The sequence below is a fragment of the Macaca fascicularis genome, chromosome 20 (assembly GCF_037993035.2).
Source record: "Macaca fascicularis isolate 582-1 chromosome 20, T2T-MFA8v1.1".
NCBI classification, from domain to species: domain Eukaryota; kingdom Metazoa; phylum Chordata; class Mammalia; order Primates; family Cercopithecidae; genus Macaca; species Macaca fascicularis.
This window is the reverse complement of record NC_088394.1, coordinates 2,627,496-2,641,285: the sequence shown is the minus strand read 5'-3', so window position 1 is coordinate 2,641,285 and position 13,790 is coordinate 2,627,496. Positions and strand designations below refer to the sequence as shown.

Here is a 13,790-nt window from a genome sequence, read left to right as displayed (position 1 = left end):
ACCAGAGAGGCCAAGTCAGCTGGGCATGGCATGCTACCGCAAGGAGTCTGGATTTAAGTCAGGGTGCCATGGGAAGGGTTATTTTTTTGTTTGTTTTTGAGACAGATTCTTGCCCAGTTGCCTAGGCTGGAGTGCAGTGGTGCAGTCTTTGCTCACTGCAACCTCCGCCTCCCTGGTTCAAGGATTCTCCTGCCTCAGCCTCCTGAGTAGCAGGGATTATAGGCATGCGCCACCATGTCTGGCTAATTTTTTGTATTTTTAGTATAGACAGAGTTTCACCATGTTGGCCAGGCTGGTCTCAAATTCCTGACCTCGTGATCTCCCCACCTCAGGTGAAACCCCATCTCTACAAAGAATACAAAACTTAGCTGGATGTGGTGGCAGGCTTCTGTAATCCCAGCTACTGGGGAGGCTGAACCAGGAGACTTGCTAGAACCCTGGAGGTGGAGGTTGCAGTGAGCCGAGATCGCACCACTGCACTCCGGTCTGGGCAACAGAGCAAGACTCCGTCAAAAAAAAAAAAAAAAAAAAAAAAAAAAAAAAAAAAAAAATTGTAGAATAAAAGAGACAGTAGTTGTTGATGAATGAAGTCATCTCTGAATTCTCAGATTGAGCTCTTTCGTTCATATTAATCTTGTATCTGTTAAAGTGGCCAGGTAGAGAAGCAAGTCATATTTTTTTGTGGGCAGACACTAAAGTCTACTACCATATACCTCTAACGGTAGCAGACAAGGGAATTCAGAGAGATAATAAGATACCATGTTCCACCAAGAGATACTAAGGGATAAAAATGTGGAGAAATCGCTTGATGTGTAGGTAGTTGTGTTTGTACAGAAAGTTCAGCCACTGACTCAAATGTCTGACTCATCCTCTCGACTCATTTGTCTGGCACTTTGGGCTGTAAATAAATATTAGTTGAATGGCTGGATGAGTGAATCAATTTGTTACAGTTTGGCAAGTGTTTTAGATAGTGACATTGCATTGTAAGCCCCATCAGACCAGGCCAAAGAATGAATTAAAAACTTGACACAGCTTAATTTCCAAATGTTTCTTCTGGCACTGAAAGGCCTTGAATACAAAAACTGGTACATTGGATAGTATTGACAAGCAGTGCTATCATTGGTTGTGAGCCTGTGAACATTCAGGCATCTTGTATACACTGTTTCTATTTTTCATTGCAAAGTTGATGTTATCCACAGTTTAAGGATGAGGGAATTAATGTTTAGTAATGTTAAAACACACGACTACAAACTAGTGGTGCTGCAATTCAAAATCACATTTGACTAACTCCACAGGCTGCCTGAAACTCAGGTGTCATGAGACACATCCTTGAACTGGAGCCTGTGGGTGTGGGCATTCCTAGAGTTAAAGAGGCCCTGGATTATTAAGTGAAGTCAAGTCAATCTGTTTGGTGTAGCTTAGAATTTTTCTACAGTAGAACCTTTTATAGTGATGATATTGAGGGACAAACCACCATTTCGTTCATCTGATATTTATTGTTTTCAGTTATGAAATACATACATAAAAATATGTAAGATGCCACCTCTCTCCTCATGGAGTTTACCATGTAGAGGTGTGTTTAAAATTACTGCCTTCCCCGGGCTGGGCGCAGTGGCTCATTCCTGTATTCCCAGCACTTTGGGAGGCTGAGGTGGGTGGATCATGAGGTCAGGAGATCAAGACCATCCTGGTTAACACAGTGAAACTCCATCTCTACATAAAATGCAGAAAAATTAGCCGGGTGTGGTGGCATGTGCCTGTAGTCCCAGCTACTTGGGAGGCTGAGGCAGGAGAATCGCTTGAACCTGGTAGGCAGAGGTTGCAGTAAGCCGAGATCGCGCCACTGCACTCCAGCCTGGGCGACAGAGCGAGACTCCATCTCAAAAAAAAAAAAAAAAAAAAAATGGCCGGGCGCGGTGGCTCAAGCCTGTAATCCCAGCACTTTGGGAGGCCGAGATGGGCGGATCGCAAGGTCAGGAGATCGAGACCATCCTGGCTAACCTGGTGAAACCCCGTCTCTACTAAAAAAAAAATACAAAACACTAGCCGGGTGAGGTGGCGGGCGCCTGTAGTCCCAGCTACTTGGGAGGCTGAGGCAGGAGAATGGCGTGAACCCGAGAGGCGGACCTTGCAGTGAGCTGAGATCCGGCCACTGCACTCCAGCCTGGGCGACAGAGCAAGACTCCGTCTCAAAAAAAAAAAAAAAAATTACTACCTTTCCCTTCAGACAGTATAATCAAATACTCAATTTGAGGTGTTTACAGTAGTTTTTTGCTGTATTTTTTGAGGTAGCTTGATGCTAATAGATATTTAAATCCTTAAATGTCCCATTGAGGCCAGGTGCGGTGGCTCATGCCAGTAATCCCAGCCCTTTGGGAGGCTGAGGCAGGCGGATCACGAGGTCAGGAGATTGAGACCACCCTGGCTAACATGGTGAAACCCCATCTCTACTAAAAATACAAAAACAGAATCAGCTGGGTGTGGTGACGGGCGCCTGTAATCCCAGCTACTTGGGAGGCTGAGGTGGGAGAATGGCGTGAACCTAGGAGGTGGAGCTTACAGTGAGCCAAGATTGCACCACTTCACTCCAGCCTGGGCAACAGTGAGACTCCATCTCAAAAAAAAAAAAAAAAAAAAAAAAGTCCCACTGAATCATCTTGCATGTAAAACTCTAAATTTGGCTGGGCTTGGTGGCTCATGCCTGTAATCCCAGCACTTTGGGGCGGGTGGATCACTTGAAATCAGGAGTTCGAGACCAGCCTGGCCAGCGTGGTGAAACCCTGTCTCTACAGGGTTTTGTCTTGTAAAAATACAAAAATTGGCCGAGCGTGGTGGCTGGCACTTGTAATCCCAGCTATTCGGGAGGCCGAGGCAGGAGAATCCCTTGAGCCCGGGAGGTGGACATTTCAGTGAACTGAGATTGTGCCACTGCACTCCAGACTGGGACACAGAGTGAGACTGATGTCTCAAGAAAAAAAAAAAAAAAGAAAATAAATAAATAAAAATTAAAAAATAAAACTAAATTTACATGGTGCTCAAAAACTACTAAATTTTACACGGTTTTAGAAATGAAAGTTAAGAATTGAAACCTATAATAGCTATATCATTCAAAATTATAAAAGGACATTCTGAACATGTTTTCTATAGGTTGAATCAATATTAATGTACATTTTACCATTACAATAAAAATTTTATAAAGAAGGAGTAAAATACCCAGTGCTTTCCTACGTAATATTTTATTTTATTTTATTTATTTATTTTTTGAGACGGAGTCTCGCTCTGTCACCCAGGCTGGAGTGCAGTGGCGCAGTCTTGGCTCACTGCAAGCTCCGCCTCCTGGGTTCACGCCATTCTCCTGCCTCAGCCTTCTGAGTAGCTGGGACTACAGGCGCCCACCACCACGCCCGGCTAATTTTTTATATTTTTAGTAGAGACAGGGTTTCACCATGTTAGCCAGGATGGTCTCGATCTCCTGACCTCATGATCCTCCCTCCTCGGCCTCCCAAAGTGCTGGGATTATAGGCATGAGCCACCGCGCCTGGCCAATAATATTTTATGTTATTTTGTTTTATTTATTTTTGAGACAGAGCATTGCTCTGTTGCCCAGGCTGGAGTGCAGTAGTGTGATCTTGGCTCAGTGCAACTTCCACCTCCCAGCTTCAAGCACTTCTTCCTGTCTCAGCCTCCTGAGTAGCTGGGATTACTGGCTCCCGCTCTACATGAGGTTTTGCCATGTTGGCCAGGCTGGTCTTGAACTCCTGACTTTGGGCGATCTGCCCACTTCAGCCTCCCAAAGTGCTGGGATTACAGGTGTGAGCCACCACGTCCGGCCCTAAATAATATTTTAAACTCTTGGAATTTTTCATGATTTATTTCATTTATTCAGTTTATATATCTAAATTATATTTTCTAAAATGCAGATTAAAAAAATGGCAAACTCCTTTGCAACGAGGACCTTCACTACCCTTTCAGATCTGCAGCCAAATATGGCTAATCTGGTAGGTTTCAATGATGTGGTGATTTGCTCACTAACAAAATCTTATGTGATAAAATTGCATCAACATTATTCATTCATTCAACACATGCTTTTATAATGGACAAGTATATAGATACTGATTGCATTGGTATAATTGTTAGATATTAAGTATACCAAAATTTCTTTGTATTTATGCCACCTAGATGAAAATTAATCTTTATTTGTATGTAGAGTAGAAGATATGATTGTAGATATGACTAGTAATTGTTCAAAATGATTAATAGATGTATTATTTTAATTAAATATTTAATAAAGTGAAAAATTTAATTCATGCTCAAATTTAGCGTTGTAAAATTAAACCAGGCCGGGCACGGTGGCTCACACCTGTAATCCTAGCACTTTGGGAGGCTGAGACAGCTGGATTACCTGAAGTTGGGAGTTCGAGACCAGCCTGACCAACATGGAGAAACTCCCGTCTCTACTAAAAATACAAAATTAGCTGGGCATGGTGGCTCATGCCTGTAATCTCAGCTACTCAGGAGGCTGAGGCAGGAGAATCGCTTGAAGCCAGAAGGCGGAGGTTTCAGTGAGCCGAGATCACGCCATTGCACTCCAGCCTGGGCAACAAGAGTGAACCTCTGTCTCAAAAAAAAAAAAAAACAAAAAACAAAACAAAACAAAACAAAAAAAACCCATTTGGTTCAGCAGTAGCAGTTTTCTAACCAAATTATCGAAGTTATGGTCTAAGTATTTGACATTATGCTGCTTTTATGATACAAGGTTTATAACAGGTGTGTTTTCTGAAATTATTATGTGAAAATTGACTTTTTGAGCAGTAGTTATAGGGGAATTCAATGATTTTGAACACACCTCAACTGTTACTTATTTAAAAAAAAAACTGGGTGGAATCATCTTATAAGTTAAAGAACTTATTGTAAAGCAACTACCACACACCCTTACCTTCCCTGCCCCTGAGCAGTCACTATATTTTGCTTTTGCAAACTGGATTTCTTACAATGGAATACATTTACATATAACTTTAATAATTTAAAATTTATAAATATTAAAAAAAACAATTGTTATAGTTTTTCTTGAAGGTAAACTATTTGCTAATAATGGTCTCTTCAGATAGAAAGTTTTACTCAACATTTCCATCAGCTGGATTTTCCAACAAAATTCAGTGAGATCTGCATGTATAAGGAATTGAAGAAATAATACCAATGTGTCTAAATAAGCAATAAGGCTAGCTGATAGCTCAGCTAGAATGTAGGAGTCTTAAAAGCCTGATTGTAATGTAAATGTCACAGATTATTGTAAGGTTAAAATCAGTTGCTGCAATTAGCAAAATAAGTTTAGTTTTTTCCTTTCAGAAAAGGTATTCATTTTTATTTTTTATTTATTTGTTTTTATTTTTATTTATTTATTTATTTTGAGATGGAGTCCTGTTCTGTTGCCCGGGCTGAAGTGAAATAGTAGGATCTCAGCTCACTGCAGTCTCTGCCTCCCGGATTCAAGCGATTCTCCTGCCTCAGCTCGCGAGTAGCTGGGATTACAGGCACCCATCACCATACCCAGCTAATTTTTTGTATTTTTAGTAGAGATGGAGTTTCACCATGTTGATCAGACTGGTCTTGAACTCATGACCTCAGGTGACCCACCCGCCTCGGCCTCCCAAAGTGCTGGGATTACAGGTGTGAGCCACCACACCCGGCCCATTTTTATTTCTTAAAACGCATTTAAAATTTTTCTTCAGTAGTCACTGAAGAGAACATTAAACATTTTAAGGAGATGTTAATATCTCTGAGGTTTAAGATCTAGGACTTTAGGATTTAGATTTATTAGTGGCAAAATATAAGTTTTGTTACAGTCTGATTTATATTACTGTCCAGCATGTTTGGATTAGGAAGCTAAGCTATTTTATGTGGATTGTTAGAAAACCCTATATAAAGGAAAGCTTTGAAGACCGTGGCAAACTAAATTGCATTATACATGAGCTTTGGATAAATTCAATAAGGATTGATAGCATAGGGCAGTTATTGTGCTCCATCTAGTGATTGAAAATAAAATAGAAACATGCTAAGAATTAAATGATTATAATAGTAGTTAACTTTTGGATTACTTTGTACTATTCCTTGTGGAATTGAACATTTATGAACTTCTTTTAGATGTTTGCATGGAATAAATACATTTAAATGTTCCAAGTCAGAAATGTTTGTTAGAGCCAGTAAAGTATAACAAACCCATGAAATTAAATTTACCATGTACATCTGTGTTTAATATTGGTCTTCTGTAACCTTTTTGTTTTTCAGAAAGTAATTGGTGTAGTTATTGGGAAAACAGATGTCAAAGGCTTTCCAGACAGAAAAAGCTGAGTTCTATTTAACTCTTTGCTTCATTTTTCATCAACTTTGGCTTATGACTACAACAAAGTATATTTAAGTGATTAATTTTTCTATGCCTGTTTAACTCCTTAAGAGCAATGGTCATGCTCTCTATTGGATGGTCAAGTACCTGATTCAAGGCTCTCTCTTTCCCTCCCTCCCACATTTTCTCTCTCTCTCTCTCTATATATATATATGTATATATACATATGTGCATATATATGTATATTTGAGCACATGTGTTCTCTCTCTGCTTTTTTTTTTTTGAGACAGAGTCTTACTGTGTCTCCCAGACTGGAGTGCAGTGGCGCGATCTCGGCTCACTGCAAGCTCCACCTCTCGGGTTCACGCCATTCTTCTGCCTCAGCCTCCCGAGTAGCTGGGACTACAGGCACCCGCCACCACACCCGCCTAATTTTTTGTGTTTTTAGTAGAGACAGGGTTTCACCGTGTTAGCTAGGATGGTCTCGATCTCCTGACCTCGTGATCCACCCGCCTCTGTCTCCCAAAGTGCTGGGATTACAGGCGTGAGCCACCACGCCTGGACGCTTTTTTTTTTTTCGAGATGGAGTCTCGCTCTATCACTCAGGCTGGAGTGCAATGGCACGATCTCAGCTCACTGCAACCTCTGCCTCCCGGGGTCAATCGATTCTCATGCCTCAACCTCCCAAATAGCTGGAATTACAGGCACATGCCATCATGCCCGGCTAATTTTTGTATTTTCAGTAGAGATGGGATTTCACCATGTTGGCCAGGCTGGTCTTGAACTCCTGACTTCAAGTGATCTCCCTGCCTCGTCCTCCCAAAGTGCTGGAATTACAGGTGTGAGCCACTGCGGCCAGCACCTGGCTGATTGAAAAAAAATTTTTTTGTAGAGACAGGGTCTTGCTCTCTTGCCCAGGATGGTCTCAAACTCCTGGGCTCAAGTGATCATCCCACCTCAGCCTCCTAGAGTGCTGGGGTTACAGGCATGATGCTTTTATCTTTAAGGTAAATACAAAGCTGTCATCTGGTACCCTTATCATTTGTGCATGCACTTTGTTTCGTCTTAACTAATTAGATCAGAATTACTAAATAAATAGTTTGAGAAAGTCTATATATCTTTTTACCAAACTTCATAAGGCGCCATTGCACTCCAGCCTGGGCAACAGGAGTGAAACTCCGTCTCAAAAACAAACAAACAAACAAAAAAACATGGTTATTCACCTATCAGACTGTGAGGGAAGGAGAAAAGCTTCTGTGTTGTTTGGCTTCTTTTTATGATGACATCTGTGATATTCCTTTTTTGGAGGAAGTATGCTTACTGACTTAAAACATTGTACATACAACATTATATTTTCATAAAACATTCCAGCAGTACCAAAGGTCATAGAGTTGAAAAGTAAAATTCCCCTTTTCAGCTCCTCACTTTCCCCATCCTAGTCCTCTCCCTAGAGGTAGACACTATGACAGTTCAGAATATGTCCATAATTTGCATGCATGTTGGGCTATATTACTTTTTTTAAAAACTTGAGATACGGTCTCGGTGTCACTCAGGCTGGAGTGCAGCAATGTGAACACAGCTCACTGCAGCCTCGACTCTGAGCTCAAGTGGTCCTCCTGCCTCAGCCTCCCATGTAGCCCAGAGCACAGGTGCATGCTACCATGCCTGAATAATTTTTGGATTTTTTTGTAGAGACAGAGGGTCTCACTTTGTTGCCCTGACTGATCTTGAACTCCTTGGCTGAAGCAGTCTTACCCACTTGGCCTCCCAAGGTGCTGGGATTACAGGCAGGAGCAACTGCACCCAGCCAGGTTGTAATTTTTAATTAGCAAAACCAATATGAAATTTCTATTTTGGAAAAAAAGTATTTGCTGACCCCTAGTGGTCCTCATTAAGTAGCACATAATTTGTTTTGAAATAACTTATTTTAATTATTTTTCCTTTTATTAACATTCATTTTAATGCTGAATTTACTCCCGTGCCATAAGTTTTTGTTTCTTCAGTTTCTTCTGGGATATCTTTTTCTTCTGGGCAACCTCCTCTTCTGGTTTAGGAACAATCTGTTCCTTTTCAGTAAGGATCATCTCAATGTGGAAGGGAGAGCACATGTATGGGTTAATTCGACCATGAGCTCTGTAGGTCCGGCGGTGCATCTCAGGTGCGTTGTTCACTTGGATATGCTCAATGACCAGAGAATCTAAATCTAAATCCTTAAGTTCAGCATTACGCTCTGCGTTTTTAAGCATGTGCAGTAAAAATTCAGCACTCTTTTTGGGCCACCGACCTTCTGTCCAGTCCCACTGCTTGGCCTGCGCACACCTGCCAACTCCACCATTGTGACATTGGAATGGTATGCACTGTTTCTGTAAAGTGACATCTTTCAGATACTTGGTGGCTTTTCGTATATGCATACCCTTGATGGCCTGAGCGGTTTCCCGAGTGTTCTTAAAGTGAACAGGAAGATTGGAACCTCTTGATTTGCATGATTTCATGGGGTTCTCCAGGTCAAGTGAATAGCGAACCCTTTTCACAGATTACCTCAGGCTGCTTAGGGAAAGAGGTTTTATTATTTTTAAAATTTATTTATTTTTTTTAGAGACAGGGTCTCACTCTGTTCTTCCCCACCTCTGCTAAAAAACCTCATCTTGCCAGGTGCAGTGGCTCACGCCAGCATTTTGGGAGGCTGAGGCAGGCGGATCACGAGGTCAGGAGTTCGAGACCAGCATGGCCAACATGGTGAAACCCCATCTCTACTAAAAGTACAAAATTAGTCAGGCACGGTGGCAGGCGCCTGTAATCCCAGCTACTTGGGAAGGTGAGGCAGGAGAATTGCTTGAACCCAGGAGGCGGATGTTGCAGTGAGCTGAGATCATGCCATTGCACTCCAGCCTGAGTGACAAGAGCGAAACTCCGTCTCAAAAACAAACAAAAAACAAAATCTGTTTTTACTAAAAAAAAAATACAAAAATTAGCCTGGCATGGTAGTGTGCGCCTGTAGTCCCAGCTGCTCGGGAGGCTGAGGCAGGAGAATAGCTTGAACTGGGAGGCGGGGGTTGCAGTGAGCTGAGAGATCGCGTCACTAAGCTCCAGCCTGGGTGTACATTTCATGAACACCCTGAATTCATTCTTCCCAGACTGGAGTGCATTCAAAGCTCACTGCACACTTAAACTGGGCTCAAGCAGCCCTTCCTCCTCAGCCTCCCAAGCAGCTGAGACTAAAGATGAGTGCCACCACTCGTTTTAACATTTTTTGTAGAGATGGAGTCCCTCTGTGTTGCCCAGGCTGGTTTTGAACTCCAGGCCTCAAGTGATTCTCCCACCTTGCCTCCCAAAGCCCCAGGATCACAGGGGTAAGCTGCTGTGCCTGGCCAATTTTTATTTTTATTTGATTACTAGTTGTTTATTTATTTTTGAGACAGAGTTTCTCTCTTTTCACCCAGGCTGGATCTCGGCTCACTGCAACCTCCGTCTCCTGGGTTCAAGCAATTCTCCTGCCTCAGCCTCCCGAGTAGCTGGGATTACAGGCACCCACCACCACACCCGGCTAAGTTTTGTGTTTTTAGTAGAGACAGGGTTTCACCATGTTGGCCAGGCTGGTCTTGAACTAACCTCAGGTGATCCACCCACCTCGGTCTCCCAAAGTGCTGGGATTATAGGTGTGAACCATGGCGCCCAGCCTATTTTTATTTTTATTTTAGGGATGGGGTCTTGCTCTGTTGCCCAGTCTGGAGAGCAGTGGTGTAGTCACAGTTCACTGAAGCCTTGAACTTTTGGGCTTAAGCAGTCCCTCTGCTTCATCCTCCCAAGTAGCTGGGACTGAAATAACTATTTAGATCTGAATTATGACTTAGGTTCAAACAACAGTAAGAGAGAAAAGGAGAACCTAAGGTAATACCTGGATGGCTCAAGTTTACATGTCTTTCCCTCCAAATACACAGATCACCAGGGAAGGGAGCAAGGGGGCAACCTGTTACCACTTCAGTTTGAAATTCCTGGAAGCATAATGTTATAGAATATACATCTGAAAACATTTGGTTCCATGTGTTTGAGTGTTTTTATTATCATAATCAATAGTCATTTGATTAAAGAAATAATCATTTGTTTGTAATTGAAATGAAACTTTTCATGTGACACCAAAGGCAGAGAAGCGATTAAAACTCTTCATTTGAAAAATAAAAGCATTGGTTTTCCCTTAGATATTGGATCAGAAAGGTACACTTTCAGCTTCACCATTCGGGATTCACCAGCACATTTTGTAAATGCAGCTTCCTGGGGCAATGAAGATTACATCAAGTCTCTTTCTGACAGCTTTAGGGTTGGTGACTGTGGTAAGTTGGCATTGATTCTTAAATTTTTTCCATTGTATTATTCCTGTGGTATGTTTATGGTAACTACAGTGAAGGAGTTGAAATGAGACACAGTTCATAATTCTCAAGAACTTTACCAGAAAAAGTCAAGTGTTAATAGTATAATGTAGTGGGGCGTGGTGGCTCATGCCTATAATCCCAATACTTTGGGAGGCCGAGGCAGGTGGATTGCATGAGTCCAGGAGTTCAAGACTAGCCTGAGCAGTATGGCAAAACCCCATTTTTACAAAAAATACAAAAAATTAGCTGGGCGTGGTGGCGTGGGCCTGTAGTACCAGCTACTAAGGAGGCTGAAGTGAGAGGATGGCTTGAGCCTGGGAGGTGGAGGTTGCAGTGAGCCAACATCATGCCTCTGCACTCCAGCCTGGGTCACAGAGTAAGACCCTGTCTCAAAAAAAAAAAAAAACAAGACTGCAGTGCAAAGCATTCAGAATGTTACTTAAAGCATACAAACATGATCGTTATATTTTTACCAGATAACCTTACTGTCTTTGGTTTATTACATATTTCAATTTGCATCAACCCATATTATTGTTATTATTGGTTATCTTTCTATAGATATATAAAATGGCCACTGAATATATTTTGATAAAAGTTGACATTTGACCACTGAATAGATTTGATAAAAACTGATATTTGAATTGTTAATGGGATTTTAAGGAACTTTACTTTTAGTTGAAATACCAAATCTTTTACATCTTCTACTCACCCTAGTATCTCTTTGACAGAACAGCCTCGTATAGTAGAAAGAACAGGAGACTTTGAAAGCACAGAGGTCTAGATTCAAATCCCAGTTCCAACATTTACTTACATTATGGCTTTGAGAAAATTTCTTAATCTTGTTGGGTCTCAACTATGAACTAATACCTCTTTAGGTTTTTGTAAATATTAAATGAGATAGTGTACCTAGTATAAAGTGTGGAACTTAGTCACTCAACAGATAACTTTTATGAGCCCTAGCCTCATAAAAGCAACAAGGAAGCATGTATACTAGCTCTCCTTCACGATAGAAAAAGAGAAAAGAGTAATGCAGGTAATGAAAACACTCTTCTTTAATACTGTGGTCTCAAGCAGCCCACTCCCCATATCAGTTATTTAGAACCTAATTATATATTGCTTTGTATTATTAACTTTCAGGACAGTGTATGGTATCTCTGTAGTTGAATAATAGGGTCAGTGAACGCATGGACTATGAAGGCAGAAAGCTTCACAAACTTCAGAGGGCCCAGTATAGTTATAGACGTCCCTTGAATAAATGCTGAAATATTAGTTACATATGGAGATAAATATTTCGATTTTGACATCTCAGTATCAAAATATGTTATATGTTGATGGTGGAGAAGAGGAATGAGGTGAGGAATTTTTAAAGCCTAGAGTCAGTGATGATTATACATTAAACAGGATGTTATTTAGGATTAGTGTGTTTATCTTGTTACTGTTTTGTAATATCATCGTACTTTGCCCTCTGTTTTAGTGATAATTGAAAATCCCCTGATCCAAAGAAAGGAAATAGAAAGAGAAGAAAAATTCAGCCCTGCAACTCCTAGGTAAGCATCTGTCTAGCACAGAGATCAACCTCTGGCACAGAGATTGTGCCAGAATGATCATTACTAATAATGTTCTGTCAGGTTAGCAGAGATCTTACTAAAAGTGTTCTGTTTCTATTTCAGTAAAAATGAGGAGTTTAATTTTCTCTTACAAAATTCATCTTTGATTATGACATAATTTACTTTGATACAGAGTCACATGAAAAATGGCTTTGGTTTAGTACTTTGATTCTCATTCTTAGATTTACTAAAATTTGACTTTGTCATGTTAAAACTGAGAAGAAAAGATAAACTTTGGAAATTACATCTGTCTTTTTTCATATCAAGATATCCTTCTACTCACAGGCTTACCATCTTAGGGCAGATTCCTTCGAAGCGGAGCTTGAGAGGAGGACTCTTGTGGGAGTGGTTGGTTGAGGGTGAGCTCTCAGGGGAAGGCTAGGCAGGGAAGAAGGTGAACAGAGAAGTGGGTTCACCTGGAGCCTCAGCAGGAGCCCAGGAGGGAGCTCTGGAGTGGCAGTGGCCCCTTAGAGTAGTGTTCTGGCTGTAGTCCATCCACTCCCCAAACCCCCAGGGTGGGGCAGGGCATCAGCTCAAAGGCGGGTCTGGCAGTTCTGGAGAGAAGGGTGTGGCTGCGCCCCTGTACCAGCCTGTAAAGGGCTCTCGGTGGGCATGGCAGTCTATGGCATTGACACTCACATCAATTGTGACCCCTTTCCACCTTCTTTTCTGACCTCATCTTATGCCAGACTCTCAAACTTCGTTTCTCTGTAGCCACAGTAAATTTCTTTACATTTCATGAACACTGTGAACTCATTCTGCACTAAGAACTTTTGTATTTCCTTTTTTTTTTTTATTTTTACTGAGACAGAGTCTCACTCTGTTGCCCAGGCTGGAGTACAGTGGCGCAATCTCGTCTCACTATAACCTCCACCTCCTGGGTTCAAACGATTCTCCCACCTCAGCCTCCCAAGTAGCTGTGATTACAGGCACATGCCACCACGCCCAGCTAATTTTTGTATTTTTAGTAGAGGCAGGGTTTCACCATGTTGGCCAGGCTGATGTCAAACTCCTGACCTCAAGTGATCCACCTGCCTCGGCCTCCCAAATTGCTGGGATTACAGGCGTGAGCCACTGCGCCAGGCCAAACATTTGTATTTTCTATTCTCTCTCTGCATAGAACATTCTCCCATCTGTTTGATTATTTGCTTCTTTGGGTTATTGACTCACAGCTTAAATGTCATCTTCTTCAACCTTCCCCATCTACTCTGTTTGTGGTAGCGCTAATGGTCAATTACTGGGATTTTGCCCTGGTTTTTGTCACCATAACCCAAGTCACCGTCTGAGATTTTTTTCGTTTTGTTTTGTTTTGTTTTGTTTTTTGAGACAGAGTCTCGCTCTGTCGCCCAGGCTGGAGTGCAGTGGCGCAATCTCGGCTCACTGCAAGCTCCGCCTCCCGGGTTCACGCCATTCTCCTGCCTCAGCCTCCTGAGTAGCTGGGACTACAGGCGCCCACCACCGCGCCCGGCTAATTTT

At 41.9% G+C, this 13,790-nt stretch overlaps 1 protein-coding gene across 5 annotated transcripts in view; it reads left to right on the top strand.

Annotated features, from left to right (window-relative positions):
• The window catches only part of MEIOB (meiosis specific with OB-fold), a 44,474-nt gene that overhangs the window by 2,130 nt on the left and 28,554 nt on the right, over positions 1 to 13,790 (top strand). For 3 of the 5 annotated variants that reach the window (XM_015442127.4, XM_015442126.4, XM_015442124.4), the window contains exons 2-5: positions 3,921 to 3,998; positions 6,286 to 6,343; positions 10,537 to 10,668; positions 12,182 to 12,254. In XM_015442127.4, coding sequence (XP_015297613.1) covers positions 3,930 to 3,998; positions 6,286 to 6,343; positions 10,537 to 10,668; positions 12,182 to 12,254 — 332 coding nt within the window. In that variant the 5' untranslated portion in view covers positions 3,921 to 3,929. The remainder of the gene's footprint in view (positions 1 to 3,920; positions 3,999 to 6,285; positions 6,344 to 10,536; positions 10,669 to 12,181; positions 12,255 to 13,790) is intronic. The other 2 variants (XM_074028529.1, XM_045382419.2) reach the window with 2 other exon arrangements.